Consider the following 15,349-nt stretch of genomic DNA (forward strand, 5'->3'; position numbering starts at 1 on the left):
TCTCCCTTCCCCTTGCTTCATGCTCCATGTAATTCTGCCTATTCCCATCTAACAAGTCTCTCATCTACCCCATAGTTTTCCCCCTTCTTTGTTAGTTTTATTTCAGAAATCAAATACGAAAATGGCATCGTTAAAGTCTCTTTAGATTTGTGCAACAGCAACAAGAAATAGAAATAAACCTGCATATGCTCTTCAAAGGAAAAGTTACATTCAACACATAACTTCTTTAAGCCTATAACTGAAGATACTCTAGACTTTCTCCCTGGAGCTATGTTTTCAGGGACTCACAGAAGAGGCACACAGGACTTTTTTTTATTTTTCCTGATAATGACCTAAAACAATCACTCTGTTTACATTTATCTAAAAGAACTCGTTCACAACTAGGTGGAAGTTTTAGTTGTAAAGTTGGTCCTCACAAACAAATAGAAAGATATTCTGTGTTCATGGAGTAGAAGAATTAATATTGGTAAAATAATCCATACTACCCAAATCAATCTACAGATTCAGTGCAATCCCTGTCAAAATTCCAATGGTATTTTTCCAAGAAATAGAATAACAATCCTAAAATTTGTATGGAGCCATAAAAGACCCCCATGTAGCCAAGTAATCTTGAGAAAGAAGAACAAAGCTGGAGGCATCAGGCTTCCTAATTTCAAACTATATTACAAAGCTGTAATAATCAAAACAGTGTGATAGTGGCATAAAAACAGACACACAGATCAATAGAATGGAACAGAGAACCCAGAAATAAATCCATCATATATGTTCAACTAATTTATGGCAAAGAAAGCAAGAATATACAATGGGGGAAAGGACAGTCTCCTGAATAAATGGTATTGGCAAAACTGGACAGCAACATGCAAAAGAAGGAAACTAAACCCCTACCTTAAGCCATACAGAAAATCAACTCATACTGGATTAAGGACTTGAATGAAAAACCCAAAACCATGAATTTCTAGAAGAAACACAGGACAGTAAGTTGATATCAGGCTTGGTGATGATTTTTGGGATTTGACACCAAAAACAAAGGCAACAGGAGCAGAAATAAACAAGTGGGTCTATAATCAAATGAAAAAGGTCTATGGCAAAGAAAACTAGCAACAAAATGAAAAGGCAACCTGCTGAATGGGAGAAAATATTTGCAAATCATATATATGGTAAGAGGTTAATATCCAAAATATACAAAGAACTCATACAAATAAATAGCAAAAAAACCAAAAAACCAAAAACCAAAAACAAACAAAAAACCCAAACAATCCAATTAACAAATGGACAAAAGATCTGAATAACATTTTTCCAAAGAAGACATACAAATAGCCAACAGGTACACAAAAAAGTGCTCAATGTCACTTACCATCAGGGAAAGGCAAACTAAAATCACAATGAGATACCACCTTACACCTGTTAGTATCAAGAAGACAAGAGAGAACAAGTGTTGGCAAAAATGTGGAGAAAAGCAAACCCTCGTGCACTGCTGGTGGGAAAAGTAAATTGGTGCAGCCACTATGAAAAACAGTATGAAGATTCCTCAAAAAAATTAAAAATAGAATTATCATATGATCTAGCAATTCCACTTTTGGGTATATATCCAAAGGACATAAAAACAGTAACCAGAAAAGATAAATGCACCCCCATATTCTTTGCAGCATTATGTACAACAGTCAAAACAAGGAAGCAACCTAAGTGACCACTGATGGATGAACAGATAAAGAAAATATGGCATAGGGACCCCTGGGTGGCTCAGTCGGTTAAGCGTCTGCCGTCGGCTGAGGTCATGATACCACGGTCCTGGGATCGAGCCCCACATCGGGCTCCCCGCTTGGCGGGAAGCCTGCTTCTCCCTCTGCCTGCCACTCCCCCTGCTTGTGCTCTCTCTCTCTCTTCCTCCCTCCATCAAATAAATAAATAAAATCTTGAAAAAAAAAAAGAAAATATGGCATATATACACCATGGAATATTATTCAGCCATGAAAAAAGAAAGAAACCCTGCCACTTGTGACAACATGGATAGACCTTGAGGGTGTTATGCTAAGTGAAAAGGTCAGAGAAAGACAAATATTGTATGATCTTACTTATATGTGGGATCTAAAAAAACTAAAAATAAGAAAAAAAAAAAAACCCAATCTCATAAATACAGAGAACAGACTGGTAGTTGCCATGGGCATGAGGTGGGGGTGGGGGTGAAATGGGTGACAGGGGTCAAAAGATACAAACTTCCCGTTATAAGTCCTGGGGATATAATATAACAGCATGGTGACTATAGTTAAAAACACTGCATCGTATATTTGAAAGTTGCTAAAAGAGTTAATCTTAAAAGTTCTCATCACACACACAAAATTTTGTAACTGTGTAGTGAAGGATGATTTTGCAATATACACATATACTTAATCAATACATTGTACAACTGAAACCAATATAATGTTACGTGTCAATGATATCTCAATAAAAAAGCCAGTTTCACTTAAGAATATCTTTGATGATGCAGTAAAAGTATTAATTTTATTAAATCTTGATCCCTAAGTACAAGCTTTTTAATAATCAGTGGGATGAGATGGAAAGCACATATAAAACGCTTCTGCTGCGTATTAAAATGCATAGTTCTCTCTAGGAAAACACTTACTGACTGAATTTTGAGCTGAACTAGCACTTTTTCCCCCAGCAGAACATCATTTTTACTTGAAAGAGCAACTGACTGACAAACTATGACTTGTGAGCCTTAGCGACTTGGCAGATATTTTCTTGAAAGTAAATGAAATGAGTCCATCACTTCAGGGAAACAACGGTCTTTGTTGCCAAAGATAAAATTTGCATTTTGAAAACCTTGTGTATCGGCCACCATGAAACTGACAGCATCCTAAACACTTAAACATATTTCTAATGAGACTGTTGGTGAAAAAAAATAATGAAATTAGTCTTCTAGGAATGTTACCGTTTTTGTTTTTTTTAATTTTCATAATGTGATCCAAAAAAAATGCTTGGGGAAAAAAAGCATGTGATGCCGTCATGGTCCTTCCCCGTTCCCTTTTAATTGATAAATTCCTGATACTTTGTTCCACAATTTCAACAAGTCTAAAACAAGTACCAATTCCACCTAACTGATTTGTTTTACTTGCTTTATCAGGAAAAATCAAGAAAGTCCAGGGTTGTCTATTCTGTGAATAGGCCCTGCAAACATAGCTTAGGGAGATGTCTACAAAAGTCTTGACTTATATGTTTTAAGAAATGTTATGTGTCAAATGTGGCATTTACTTGCACCGTGACAATAAGCGGCTTTCTCTCTTTGGTGACTGCCTTGCACTTCGAAAGCCCACAGAGGATGGAATTCTGTTCTCTCAGCTAAATCAACAAGACTGTGATCACCCCTCCCTCTTCTCTTTCACAATATCTGAATTGTTCACGGCAGCAAAGTCCTAATTGAAAGAAAAGAAAACAAATCACTACCTTACCCAGGCTATAATTAAAAATTCAAAATGTTTACATAAGTGGCAGGTAGTATTGGCAAAAGAAAATTTTTAAATCAAAATCAACCCTTCAAAAAGTTATATTAATATATTTGTTCAAATAATGTGACTTTATTAAAAAAGAATATTCACAGGTTTCATGGACAGGAAAAATTCTCAACTCAACATAAACTGACATATTTTATAACCTAGAAATAATATGATTAAACCAATACCCATTCTGTAATAAGCAACCTTAACTGTAATTAAGGTGGATCGATGGGAGAAGATTGGATACTTAAAAACAACAAAAAGAAACACTCATTAAGCCAAAAAGAGTAGGACGATGAAGAGAACTCATTCTGACCCTGACTGAAGTTGGCATGGAATCGTCACGAAGAGTGGTGAGATCAGAAAGTTAACTTTCTCAATGCTGTAAGCAGCAAAGGACTAGAAATGAGATGCTGTCCAGTCTGTACCCCTACAGAAATGAAACCAGAGGTGCTGTGCTGAAGCCCTAGCAATGATGACAGTGGTATTACTAACCATAATCAGCATCAGCATGATCGTCACTTTAGTGAGCCCGTAACTATGTGCCAGACATTGGTCTACCTTACTTGTATAGTGTCGACTATCAATAACCCCATTTGACAGATATGGAAACCAAGACACAGAGAAGTTACGCTATTTCCTCGAGGACACAGATTTAGTAAGCGGCAAAGTCAGGATGAGGACCCATGCATGCTGGTTGCAGAGCCCACGCTCAACACTGATACCCGCGACTTACTGTCCTTCTAGCTGAGAATGAGAACTCCAATGAGACTCTCAGACTGGAAGTCAGCTGAATATGCTCTGTGGCTGAAAGCCCTGAGAAGTTGAGATAAAATGCACGACATTCTCTACAACATCCTTACGTTATGAGTGACCATCTCCAAAGGTTCCTTCTTCTGATATCCCTTCCCAACACAGATGACAAAGTAAACGTGAGACTCTTACTCCTGTGCACCTGCATGCATTTCAAGATAAATTGACCGTAAAATCTTCTCAGTATCTGACTAGTTATACAAGGCTGATGGCCACAACTCAGTGTTAGAGGAACATCTACCCAAAAGGATGATTTGGTTTAGAACAGCTGATCTAGAGTCCTCATTTCTGAGGGCAATTACATAGTAGGACAGTTGTGAGGACCACCTCCTAGGTTGCTGCAATGAAGTCATGTCATCTGGATTTTATCTTCCTATTCTTTACAGTGAAGGTAAGGAGACAGATCAAGTGCATCCAGAAGTAGTAACAAGTCATTATTTAAGATAAAAGTTAAAAATGCATCCTGCTCCATCCTTCAAGATGTTAGTATTCACTCATATAAAAGACGGTCCACTGACCCTGAGTCTCACAGTTACTGGAAGGTAGAGGTGTGTAAAGGTAAACAGTGACCACTGGGATGAATGTGTTATTTAACTTGATGGGAGAGGTTGCTTTCACAATGTAGATATACATCAAATCATCACATTGTACACTTTGAATATCTTACAGTGTTGTCAATTGTACCTCAATAAAGCTAAAAAAAAACCCCAAAAAACAAAACAAAACAAAACAAAAAAACATTGACTGGTAGGAACACAGCTTGCTGCCAAGATGTAGTTAACAAACTGTGTCCCCTAGAACCCTAGGGTGGAATGGGGATGTTCCTTGGTGAAAAGGTCCTTCAGTCCTTTCATCTAGATACCTGTTTTGTATTTTTGGAATTCTGAGTAAGTTTCCATCTGAAAGAAAGTGCTCTGCCACTTTTAAAAAAAAGTTTAAAATCACCACTTTACCAAATTTTCCAACTATTTGGGGATACGGTTTAGCTTGTTCATTAAATCTAAAAATATTAGCGATAAAAATCTTTTCAACCAAATTTTACAACAACAAATAATTACATAAAAATTACTTAGGTGCGGGCGCCTGGGTGGCTCAGTTGGTTGGGCGACGGCCTTTGGCTCAGGTCATGATCCTGGAGTCCCGGGATCGAGTCCCGCATCGGGCTCCCTGCTCAGCGGGGAGTTTGCTTCTCCCTCTGACTCTCCCCCCTCTCATGCTCTCTCTCTCTATCTCATTCTCTCTCTCAAATAAATAAATAAAATCTTTAAAAAAAAAAAAAACACTAAACATACTCTTAAAAAAAAATTACTTAGGTGCTAACTATCTGCCCAAAAATACATCAGATACTTGCTCTGTGTGAAAACAAGGCAGTATTACTTACATACACATACACACCACTGCTTAACCACAGCATGCTAACGATCATTCCACCGGGCACCAAAGAGAATCAACAACTAGAAATCAATTCCTATCAATATTTTCCATTAAAATAAAAACCCAACTTCCCTATTTCTATTTCTGTTCCCAGCCCTACAGATGCAATATAAACTGAGCAGTTACGAAGTTTGCTTCCTTTAGCAATGACCTGATTCTGGCTTTTGCGTAGCCCTGTAACGTGTAAAGCGGTTGCCACATGACAAAGAGGCCAAATCTTATGACATTCGCTCACCAAAATGATTTGAAGGAAGACCTCGTACTGCCGCACATTATACAGTGCTTCTTTTAACATATATGGCTGAAGCTCTATACTCAGGAATGGGTTGTTGGCTGCTTTCTCAAGGATGGCCGTGTAGCGGTAGGCCTGGTCCTGGGCAGTCTGAAGTTGGGAATCAATGTGCTGCGTGGTGGCTGGGATTGCTTCGCGCAGAATGGCTGGCACTGGTTTTAAAAGGATATCGAGAGACATGAAAGAATCTATGAAAAGCCTAGAAAGTAATAACTCGAGCATTACATTTTTTTTTCTCAACCAAATGAATAATAACAAGACGTAACATATGTCATGTGTTTCTTCTCACACCATGAAGGAAAGAATTGGGGCGGGGGGAACACCTGTCCAAACAAAAGATATTGTCAGAATGATAACCAAAAGGTAGTAGATCAGTTTCGCCACTAAAATACAGAAGAATCTAAAGAATAGATAGGCTTTGGTATGATGTGCTACTGGCCATGAGCCTCTAGAAAAGGCATATTTTGTGAAAAGGAAAAAAAGAAACTGATGAGGATACTGAAAAATAACAGAATAGTCTAGCAAGATAGGAAACTTTATAAAAAAATGGGAATTTGACTTTCTAGAACTTTCTAAAACTTTCCAGTTTTTCTATTTAAAAACTGACCCTATTACACTAGATAAGTGATCTAGTAACAGACACTAACACCTTATCAGTGGGCCTCCATAAGGAAGTCCCTTCTCCTGAGCCCGTGATCAAATATCTCATGAGTGCTTTCAAACTCAGAGATGATGAATGCATTAAGTACAGAACAGCACAGTAAATGCTTCTGGATTTGCAGATTTGCAAATATCTCCTCTTGGACCTTTCCATTCCATTGGTTGCATCAACCACTCTTCTCAGGGTGATTTTTATTTTTAGATCACTGAGTTTTACTCCCTTTTGGTTATCTGACTTGGAATAAAGAACACAGAGCCCAACAAACTGGAGAGGCTGGCCTTCAGGCAGACCCCTCATTCCTTCCACTGATTCACTCTCCCACACTAGCTTCGTGTACTATAATGCTGCAAGTCTTGCCCCAGCAAAATTAAAAATTACTATCCATTAGGAACAGTAACAGTACCTAAGGTAGAGTCAAAACTGCATACCTTAGGGGCACCTGGGTGGCTCAGTCGGTGAAGTGTCCAACTCTTGACCTCAGCTCAGGTCATGATCTCAGGGTCATGAGGTTGAACCCCATGTTGGGCTCTGTGCTGAGTGTAGAGCCTGCTTAGGATTCTCTCCCTCTCCCATTGCCTCCCCCACCCTCCACTCACATGCACTCTCTCTCCCTCTCTAAAAAAAAAAAAAAAATGAATTTAATTTAATTTAATCTAAAGATTATACCTTTAAGCATACCTTAAATCTAAGAATGCCGGTGAAATACTGTGCATTATTTTCCTCACTGTGCAAGTTAGATTTTAAACCTCCATAACCTGCAGACTTCACCTAATGATATACCTACAGTCATCAATGCCTTCTCCTCCCTTTCCACAGTCTCGGTTAAATAAGCGAATTCCAGTAACAATCATGGTGAGTTCTTTCAGTTGGCGTTCTTTGTCCTTCTTAGAAAGTGTTAGAAACGTCCCAAGCTCAGCCTGAGGAAAAATACTCTGCAGGGCAGCTAAAACAAACCACAAAAAGGACAACAAAATGGTAGAATACAGATATCAGAACTTAAATCACAGGTTTCTTTCAGCAGAAAGTTTAGAGGTCTGTCCTGATAGAGCTACTTATATGATTCTTTAAATTTCTGATACCTAGTTACAGAATACATTGCAAAACTTATCACATATCAAAGCTGGGCTACTGAAAATAATGCCATTGCTTTGTGTCTCTTTTCAGGAATTAAGCACCGTCAGTAATGTTTTGACAATGGGCATTAAAACAAGCTTTCTAATTAGGATTCTGAGTAGAAAAATCGCTGTTTTAAAATAATTGTGGAGGAAAGCCATTAAAGGCTAGAAATTTTGCCTATTCCTTACCTTAAATTAATAAAGTGGGCAAATACTTCCTGAGGATAAAACAGTGTCCCTTTCCATCATCTGTTTGAGATGACAGACCAACTCCTTTCATGAATATGAAGTCTCCCTTTCCAGCGGTCCCCATCCGCCAGCCGGCCTGGTACTCTTAATCACACTGCCAATGTTTCTCTCATAAGGAGTGATGGGTCCCTGGATATGTACAGCTTTAAGGAAATTAACAACGCACACTTTCCAGAGTTGCTGCTTGGGTTTTAGAGCTGATACACAGTATAAAAGGAGTCTGGCTAAGTTTTAAGCTCTTATTTATGCTGACTTTTTTTTTTCCCAGATAAAAAGGGAACCTCGGTCTTCAATACTTTGAATTTAACATCTTTTATAAGATACAATGTTCACATTTTTTCACATGTGGAATGGAAATTATATAGGTTTTTTTACCTGTTGCCTCTCTGACAATCTTGATATCGGTAGGAGATCCCAGCCCAGAGCGTAGTAAGACATAGCTGACAATCTTACGGTAGAGGCTTTCCAATTCTTCTCTAGCACATGCTCTGTTATCTGTAATTTCTCTCATAATGGAGCCTAACCTAGACTCCAAGACTCGGTGATGTTCTTCAAGAAATTCCTCTAAAATTGGCAAAGGACAACATTCCATATATTTGATTTAGAATCCTCACATAAGAAAGTAGGACCAGAGAAAAAAAATGGCTTGGGTATGGCAATTCTATTGCACAAAAACAAGTATTTTCTTAAGGTGTACTAATCAAAATAAAAAACACACAGTGGGGTGCCTGGGTGGCTCAGGTGGTTAAGCGACTGCCTTCGGCTCAGGTCATGATCCTGGAGTCCCGGGATCGAGTCCCACATCAGGCTCCCTGCTCAGCGGGGAGTCTGCTTCTCCCTCTGACCCTCTTCCCTCTCGTGCGCTCTATCTCTCATTCTCTTTCTCTCAAATAAATAAATAAAATCTTTAAAAAACAAACAAACAACAACAACAAAAAAAAACACAGTGGCCAGCAAGTAACCTCAAGGCAAAAATCTAGTAGGAAAGATTTATTGCAGTGCTTTAAATGGCATACTCTGTCAAAATACCTAAGACTTTCAACAGACAATCCAAACAGTAATATCCAAAAGGGTTAAAACCTCCTAATTAAGCAGAAAGTATAGAGGGCAATTTATAATATACATATTATAAACATATACAGTAAAAACATACATACTATACACATATTTACACATAACATCCCATGTAAGCACAGGTGGTATGTTATATGCAAGCACATACAGTAGAAATACACATGTATGTAGTGTAAATCTTCCTGTTCAATTATGCGTATTTTTATTTTAGTTCTAGATAAATTTCCTTTGAATAGCATTACTGATAATATGATGTTGCATCAAGAACTGCTTCCCTTTCCCCTCTTCCTGTGATATGATGAGATCTGGGCTTAATTGTGGCAGGAGCCACAATCCACCAGCAGTACAATTCTTGCAACTAGCTCAGTAAGACACCCCGTTTTACTATTTCAAGGGCAATAATTCACGTATCAACCATGCACCGTTCACACCTATACTTACCACAAAAGCAACTGAGAACTTTATGCAAACTTTAAAAATCTAAATTACAGTTTCATCAATTCCATGATTACTTATCACTTTAACATCTCATTAGTACTATGCAAAAAAGCAAGATACATAACGTATATATGGAGCATAAGTGAAAGTTCAATACAAAGAGGGAAAAAAAGACAACAAAAATCACCAAATGGTTAGTAATGATTGCATTACAGTGCAGTAAAGGCAGTCTAGTCTATAGAGTATTTTCCTTTTCCTCTTGTTGCCAGTGTGTCTTTGATGTATGTATTAAATTATTTACCTAAGGAAATACGTTCTAAACTTAAATTTCCCATCATTCATTTCATTTTGGTATAGTTATCTAATTTAGGTAATCAATATAATACTATAAACAAAAAACAAAAAAATCAGCAAGTTAGAAACTTTTAACTCAATGGGCTGGTTGTTTTAATTTCTAATTATTGTGTATTATTAGTGATAGAACATTTAAAACATGATAGACTTGGAAGCATAACTATCATAGGCATAATAATTAGAATTTACTTTTAACACTCACAAAAGCCATTGGTGTTTTTCTCATTTAGCATTTCCACCTTTACTATATTCTTCCAAATTGGAAAAAATTTCAAAAGACAGACTAAAAAATTAAATTGTTCATTGTCAACCAAATAAAGCCCTTATTACCTGAAATACAATAGGAATCTTTCAAAAAGGGTATCAAAAAAGTAGATACATGTTACCTCGACTTGTATAATTCATATCAAAGTAGACTTGCATCTTAATGGTGTCCAGGGATGGATTTTTACTATCCAACAGCCGAGACACACAAAGCTAGAAAAGAATACCCATGAATGTTTCTAGTTATATTTTCTGAAATACTCAGAAGCATTTTTAAAAGTATTTCCAAAAAAATTAAGAGAATCATCTAAGCAATGGTTTCTGATGTTCATCCACCAATAACCTCTTCTATTATTATTTTGCTCCTTGAGGACTTCATGCTTCATAGTTTACCGAGCAACAACAGTAAGTAATAAGTTATTTCCCTGAGATCAATAATATCACCATACTCAGGTGGCTAGCAGCCTAGCTGAAGGCAAGAAACTTGACACCTTGGCTAGTCTATGCAGTCCAAATGTGGGTAAGTGCTCCATGAAGGTTACGCTCCTGTCTAGAGCTCACCTAGAGCTCCTCATTACAATTTATTTGAGCCTCGAACACTTCTTTGCTGATTTGGGGGGTTACTTGCATTTTATGAAAAGCTGTTCCTCTGCTCACAACATTTCTCTAGCTTTGCCTTCTATTTCAGAATGTCTTCCTCTGGTCTTTTTCTCCCATTTTCCTCCCACATAGATGGCTCATTCCACTTCTCTGCTTTGTCCCTTTAGATTAGATGAACAACCTGAATTTTTCTTTTCTCGCCTCTCCTTCCCTCTCTTCCCTGTCTCACCCCTTAGGCTTTATATCTACCGCTGGCAGGCACATCAGCATCCAACACCCTCCATGCACCTCCCTTAGCACCAACCCTGCTTTTCCAGGATAGGGGGGAATGGAATGCAAGAGTGAGGCCTGGACGCTGTGCCTTTATGGATGCAGTCTGTGCACCTGGATCTGTCCAGGTGTAGAGTACTGTTCTAAACACAGACTTTACAAATACAAAAATTAGCTCATCTACATGATTTTTTTAAAAAGATTTTATTTATTTATTTGAGAGAGAGAGCACAAGCTGGGGGGAGAGGCGGAGGGAGAGGGAGAAGCAGACTCCCCACTGAGCAGGGAGCCCAATGCGCGGCTCGATCCCAGGACCCTGGGATCATGACCTGAGCCAAAGGCAGATGCTTAACCGATTGAGCCACCCAGGCACCCCTCATCCACATGATTTTTAACTGAGAAAAAAGAAAACAGCCTGTGTCCTATGAAGCAGGATGTACATTGATAATTTATGTACCTGTCATATTAAAAGTATATTGAGTTTAATTCTTTCCAACTTAGTTGAGTTAGAGGAAAAAAGAAAAACTCTTCTTGAGCCCTGAAAAAGAGAAAAATTTATTTTCTGCCTTTTCTTGATTCTCCTTCAGAGCTTTCCAATAAAATTTCTGACTGACCGTCACAGTCATTTTGCAAAGTCATATTGCTAAGAACAGGTTTCCCACCACATTTAAAATCAGCACAGAAAGACCTAGCTCTAGGCTGCCCTGGAGAATCTCAGCGTTTGTATAGCAGGAGCATCCTAACAACAGATTCCCCAGCTCCAGGTTTCCAAAGCTCTTCCTGATCCCTCTGACATCTGCAATATAGACCTGGGCTCCACTATATGAATTGCTGGATGTGAGAGAAGATGGGGATGATGAAAATTTTCTCTGCCATTTGTTTGAGCCCAGAGGATACCCATATACAAGCCTGGGAAAGCTTGCTGCAAGTCCTTTGTGTGAAGGAAGGAATTAAAATTAAAATCATTAAGCCGGGGAGAAAAAAAAATAATGTTGAATTTTTAAGAAATACACCTAGGAATATTTAGAAAATAAATATGTAAGCACCTATATCCAGTGAGTCAAACTCAAAACATGTGAAAAAATGGGGCGCCTGGGTGGTTCCGTCAGTTAAGCGCCTGACTTTGGCTCAGGTCCTGATCCCAGGGTCCTGGAATCAAGTCCTGTGTTGGGCATTGTCCCTCTGCCCTTCCCCCGGCTCGTGCTCTCTCTCAAATAAATAAATAAAATCTTCAAAAAAAATGTGAAAAAAACTAATGATGTCTAAAATTCCTGCCTTCTGGGCCACCTGAGTGGCTCAGTTGGTTGAACATCTGCCTTTGGCTCAGGTCGTGATCCCAGGGTCCTGGGATCGAGTCACGGATTGGGCTCCTTGCTCTGCAAGGGAGCCTCCTTCTTCCTCTGCCTCTCTCTGTCTCTCCTGAATAAATAAAATCTTTAAAAAAATAAAAATAAAATTCCTGCCTTCTTTGGTTCTTAAAACTGGTTTTCAGGCACATATCCTTGATTTCTAACTATGAATTATTTGCTGTGGCTTCAAAGTTTCCTTTAGAATTGAAAAACAAGGGGCGCCTGGGTGGCTCAGTTGGTTAAGCGACTGCCTTCGGCTCAGGTCATGATCCTGGAGTCCCGGGATCGAGTCCCTCATCGGGCTCCCTGCTCGGCAGGGAGTCTGCTTCTCCCTCTGACCCTCTTCCCTCTCGTGCTCTCTATCTCTCTCTCAAATAAATAAATAAAATCTTAAAAAAAAAAGAATTGAAAAACAAATGACATTGAATCAATAATTATCTAAATCTTAATTTAGTGCTATGTAATTGTATAGTATATGACAAGTCAATGTTCTCAATGTAACACAAGATTCATAACAAGATGTCTCTAAACTACTGTGGCAGATATTGTTACCTGCCAGTATCCATACCTCATCCTTCCTTACTAACAGCCCCAATCTGGACTGGGGAAAAGATTTGTTCAGCTGAAAAAAGAAAAAGAAATCAATGTCCCAGCCTCGCTTGTAGTATCATTCTGGTCAATAAATGTAAGCAGATGAGAAAAATTCTGAGAAAGCTATTACTTTCTGAATAGAAAGTGACAGACCCAAGTGGCACACACATTTTGCCTTTTGTTCTTTCCCCTCATACCTGCGGAGAGATAGAGTAGCTATCTTGTAACCATGAGATGAAAGAAGGTGACCCAGGAAGCCAAGAAAAACAATGTATCTCTAGACTTTATGAGAAACAATAAATCTCACATTTGCCTGCACCACTAGTTGGTAGGGTTTTGTATCATGAAGTTCAAGGCAATAACGGCTCATACAAATATTGTATTCAGAACTGCAAATAAATAATTTAACATTTGAGAATTGTTGTATAATCACCTTAACGAGTTTCTGTACATCACTTTTCATGAGGGGTCTATCCATGTTAAAGCCATTACTTGGGTCCAAGACAACAGCTTTCACCTGAGAGTAGGAAAGAAACTATTAAATAATTTTATTTCACATAATTATGAAACCAGTTTGTTTCCATTTTTTAAACTGCGTCCTGATTACTCAGGGGTCAATTATTCAGCTGATTTTCTTATCACCCAATTCATCAGCACCTTCATTAGAGGTTGAAGAAAGGAAGCAATAACCAAATTTGAATATGGGGGTTTGAAAAATTATACGGAGAAATAAATTGAAAGCAGTGACTAGATTTTAAATTGGGAAACTATTTGAATATTTTATCATATTTTTATTTTGTATTGTTAAACCAAAAGCAAGAATAGAGAGACCAAGGCAATGAGAAATTTTTACAACAGTGGACAAAAATACATCTTATAACTCTGACACAGAACAACATTATCGATGCTTCTAAAACAAATCAAGGTTTCTAAATCAGTCTCTATAAATCCAGAAAGACATGCTTCATAGAAAAAATATTTTTCGCTAAGTTGTCCAATGGTCTCAATGTTTTCAACTGAATAACATTTAGAAAAGCTTCACAAAATTTTAAGAGGGAAATGGGCACCGCTTAAAGCTATTTTTTTAATAAAGCAGTAATTCAAAAAATATTCATTCTTACCATAAAAGCAGCCAGAGTTTCAGAAACAATCTCTCCATGGCCTGCACATTCTTGTCCTATTTCTCGAATGATATTCTTTATAACACTTTCTGCCTGAGTGGGAGGCATTCTGGCTAAATAAAACAATGATTGTTTTTTTTTTTAAAATGTATTTATGTGATTTTTTCTCTTTAGATTTCTCATATTTGTAAAGAGTCATACTATTATTTATTAACTTATTAGTATTTATTAACCATCTATAAAAATAAAACAGTTCTATATTTATAAAAATGAAGGACTTTGTTGATGACAGAAAGAGCAACGAGGACTTCAAATTGGGCTTGAAATATTTCCTATTTTGTGAAAATGACATAGTAGAGCCATTTTTAAAACAGAGCTGGAGGAGGCATTTCAGGGGAACTGCCTAACATGTCCTCTTTTCTAAATCTTTGAACTAAGCCAAACTGCCAACATTCCAAGAAGTCAGCAAGAACAAGATAACCCTGTCTGAAAAGCATGATGATAAATATGAACTTTTTGACTAGTGATTACTTAAACTGACCAATGACTGATGTACAAAACTAGCCCTGCTTGTCAGCACCAGTGAGCTCTTCTTAAAAACAACTTACCTAAACTTTTTTCTTCCATAAAAACCCTGAGACCACCTCCTTTAACTGGCACACTACTGGGTTTCTACTGGGTTTCTACTGTACATCCCCAATTGCAATCCTTTTACCGCAAATAACCACTTTGCCCCTTTAAGTGGTTTCTTGTTTTTAGGTTGACAATTTAAATGACAGTGGCCACCAAAAGTATATTTATACCATGAATTTTTTTTTAATGTGCTGACTAAACAGTTTTGAGGGGGTAGATATTAAAGAGAAACCCCAGCCCTATCTGTGCAGGTGGCAGAGTACAGTTTTTAGGAGGAAATGCTTATTCCACCACATTCACTAAGTGATCTTTCAAAATTATATGGGACTCTTGGAAAACAATTCTTGCTCATATCATCTAAATTCTCTTTCCTGCACATCCAAGTTGGAGTTTGGACTTTTGACTAAAAACATAAAAGCAAAATAATAATAATAACAATAATAATAATAAAGCATATTACATGAAATATGAAAATTCTGAAAGATGAACTCCTAGTTATTAATTCCATTTACTACAAATCAGTAAATACGTTTTGGTGATACTGAGTTTCCTGATCTTTCTAAGCGTCAGTAACTGAGCACAGGAAGTCTTTGCATGCAG

At 37.7% G+C, this 15,349-nt stretch overlaps 1 protein-coding gene across 1 annotated transcript in view; it reads right to left on the bottom strand.

The window, feature by feature from the left end:
* The window catches only part of CFAP206 (cilia and flagella associated protein 206), a 28,606-nt gene extending 14,382 nt beyond the window's left edge, over positions 1–14,224 (bottom strand). Inside the window, exons 1-6 of the mRNA XM_028108123.2 lie at positions 14,117–14,224; positions 13,429–13,512; positions 10,308–10,398; positions 8,431–8,619; positions 7,476–7,634; positions 5,974–6,182 (exon numbers count right to left, since the gene is read on the bottom strand). Of these exons, the coding sequence (XP_027963924.1) occupies positions 5,974–6,182; positions 7,476–7,634; positions 8,431–8,619; positions 10,308–10,398; positions 13,429–13,512; positions 14,117–14,224 (840 nt within the window). The remainder of the gene's footprint in view (positions 1–5,973; positions 6,183–7,475; positions 7,635–8,430; positions 8,620–10,307; positions 10,399–13,428; positions 13,513–14,116) is intronic.
* Positions 14,225–15,349: the final 1,125 nt, after the last annotated feature.

Source organism: Eumetopias jubatus, unplaced genomic scaffold (assembly GCF_037043125.1).
Source record: "Eumetopias jubatus isolate StellerSeaLion01/CBP00866 unplaced genomic scaffold, mEumJub1_p1.0 scaffold_6, whole genome shotgun sequence".
NCBI classification, from domain to species: Eukaryota; Metazoa; Chordata; class Mammalia; order Carnivora; family Otariidae; genus Eumetopias; species Eumetopias jubatus.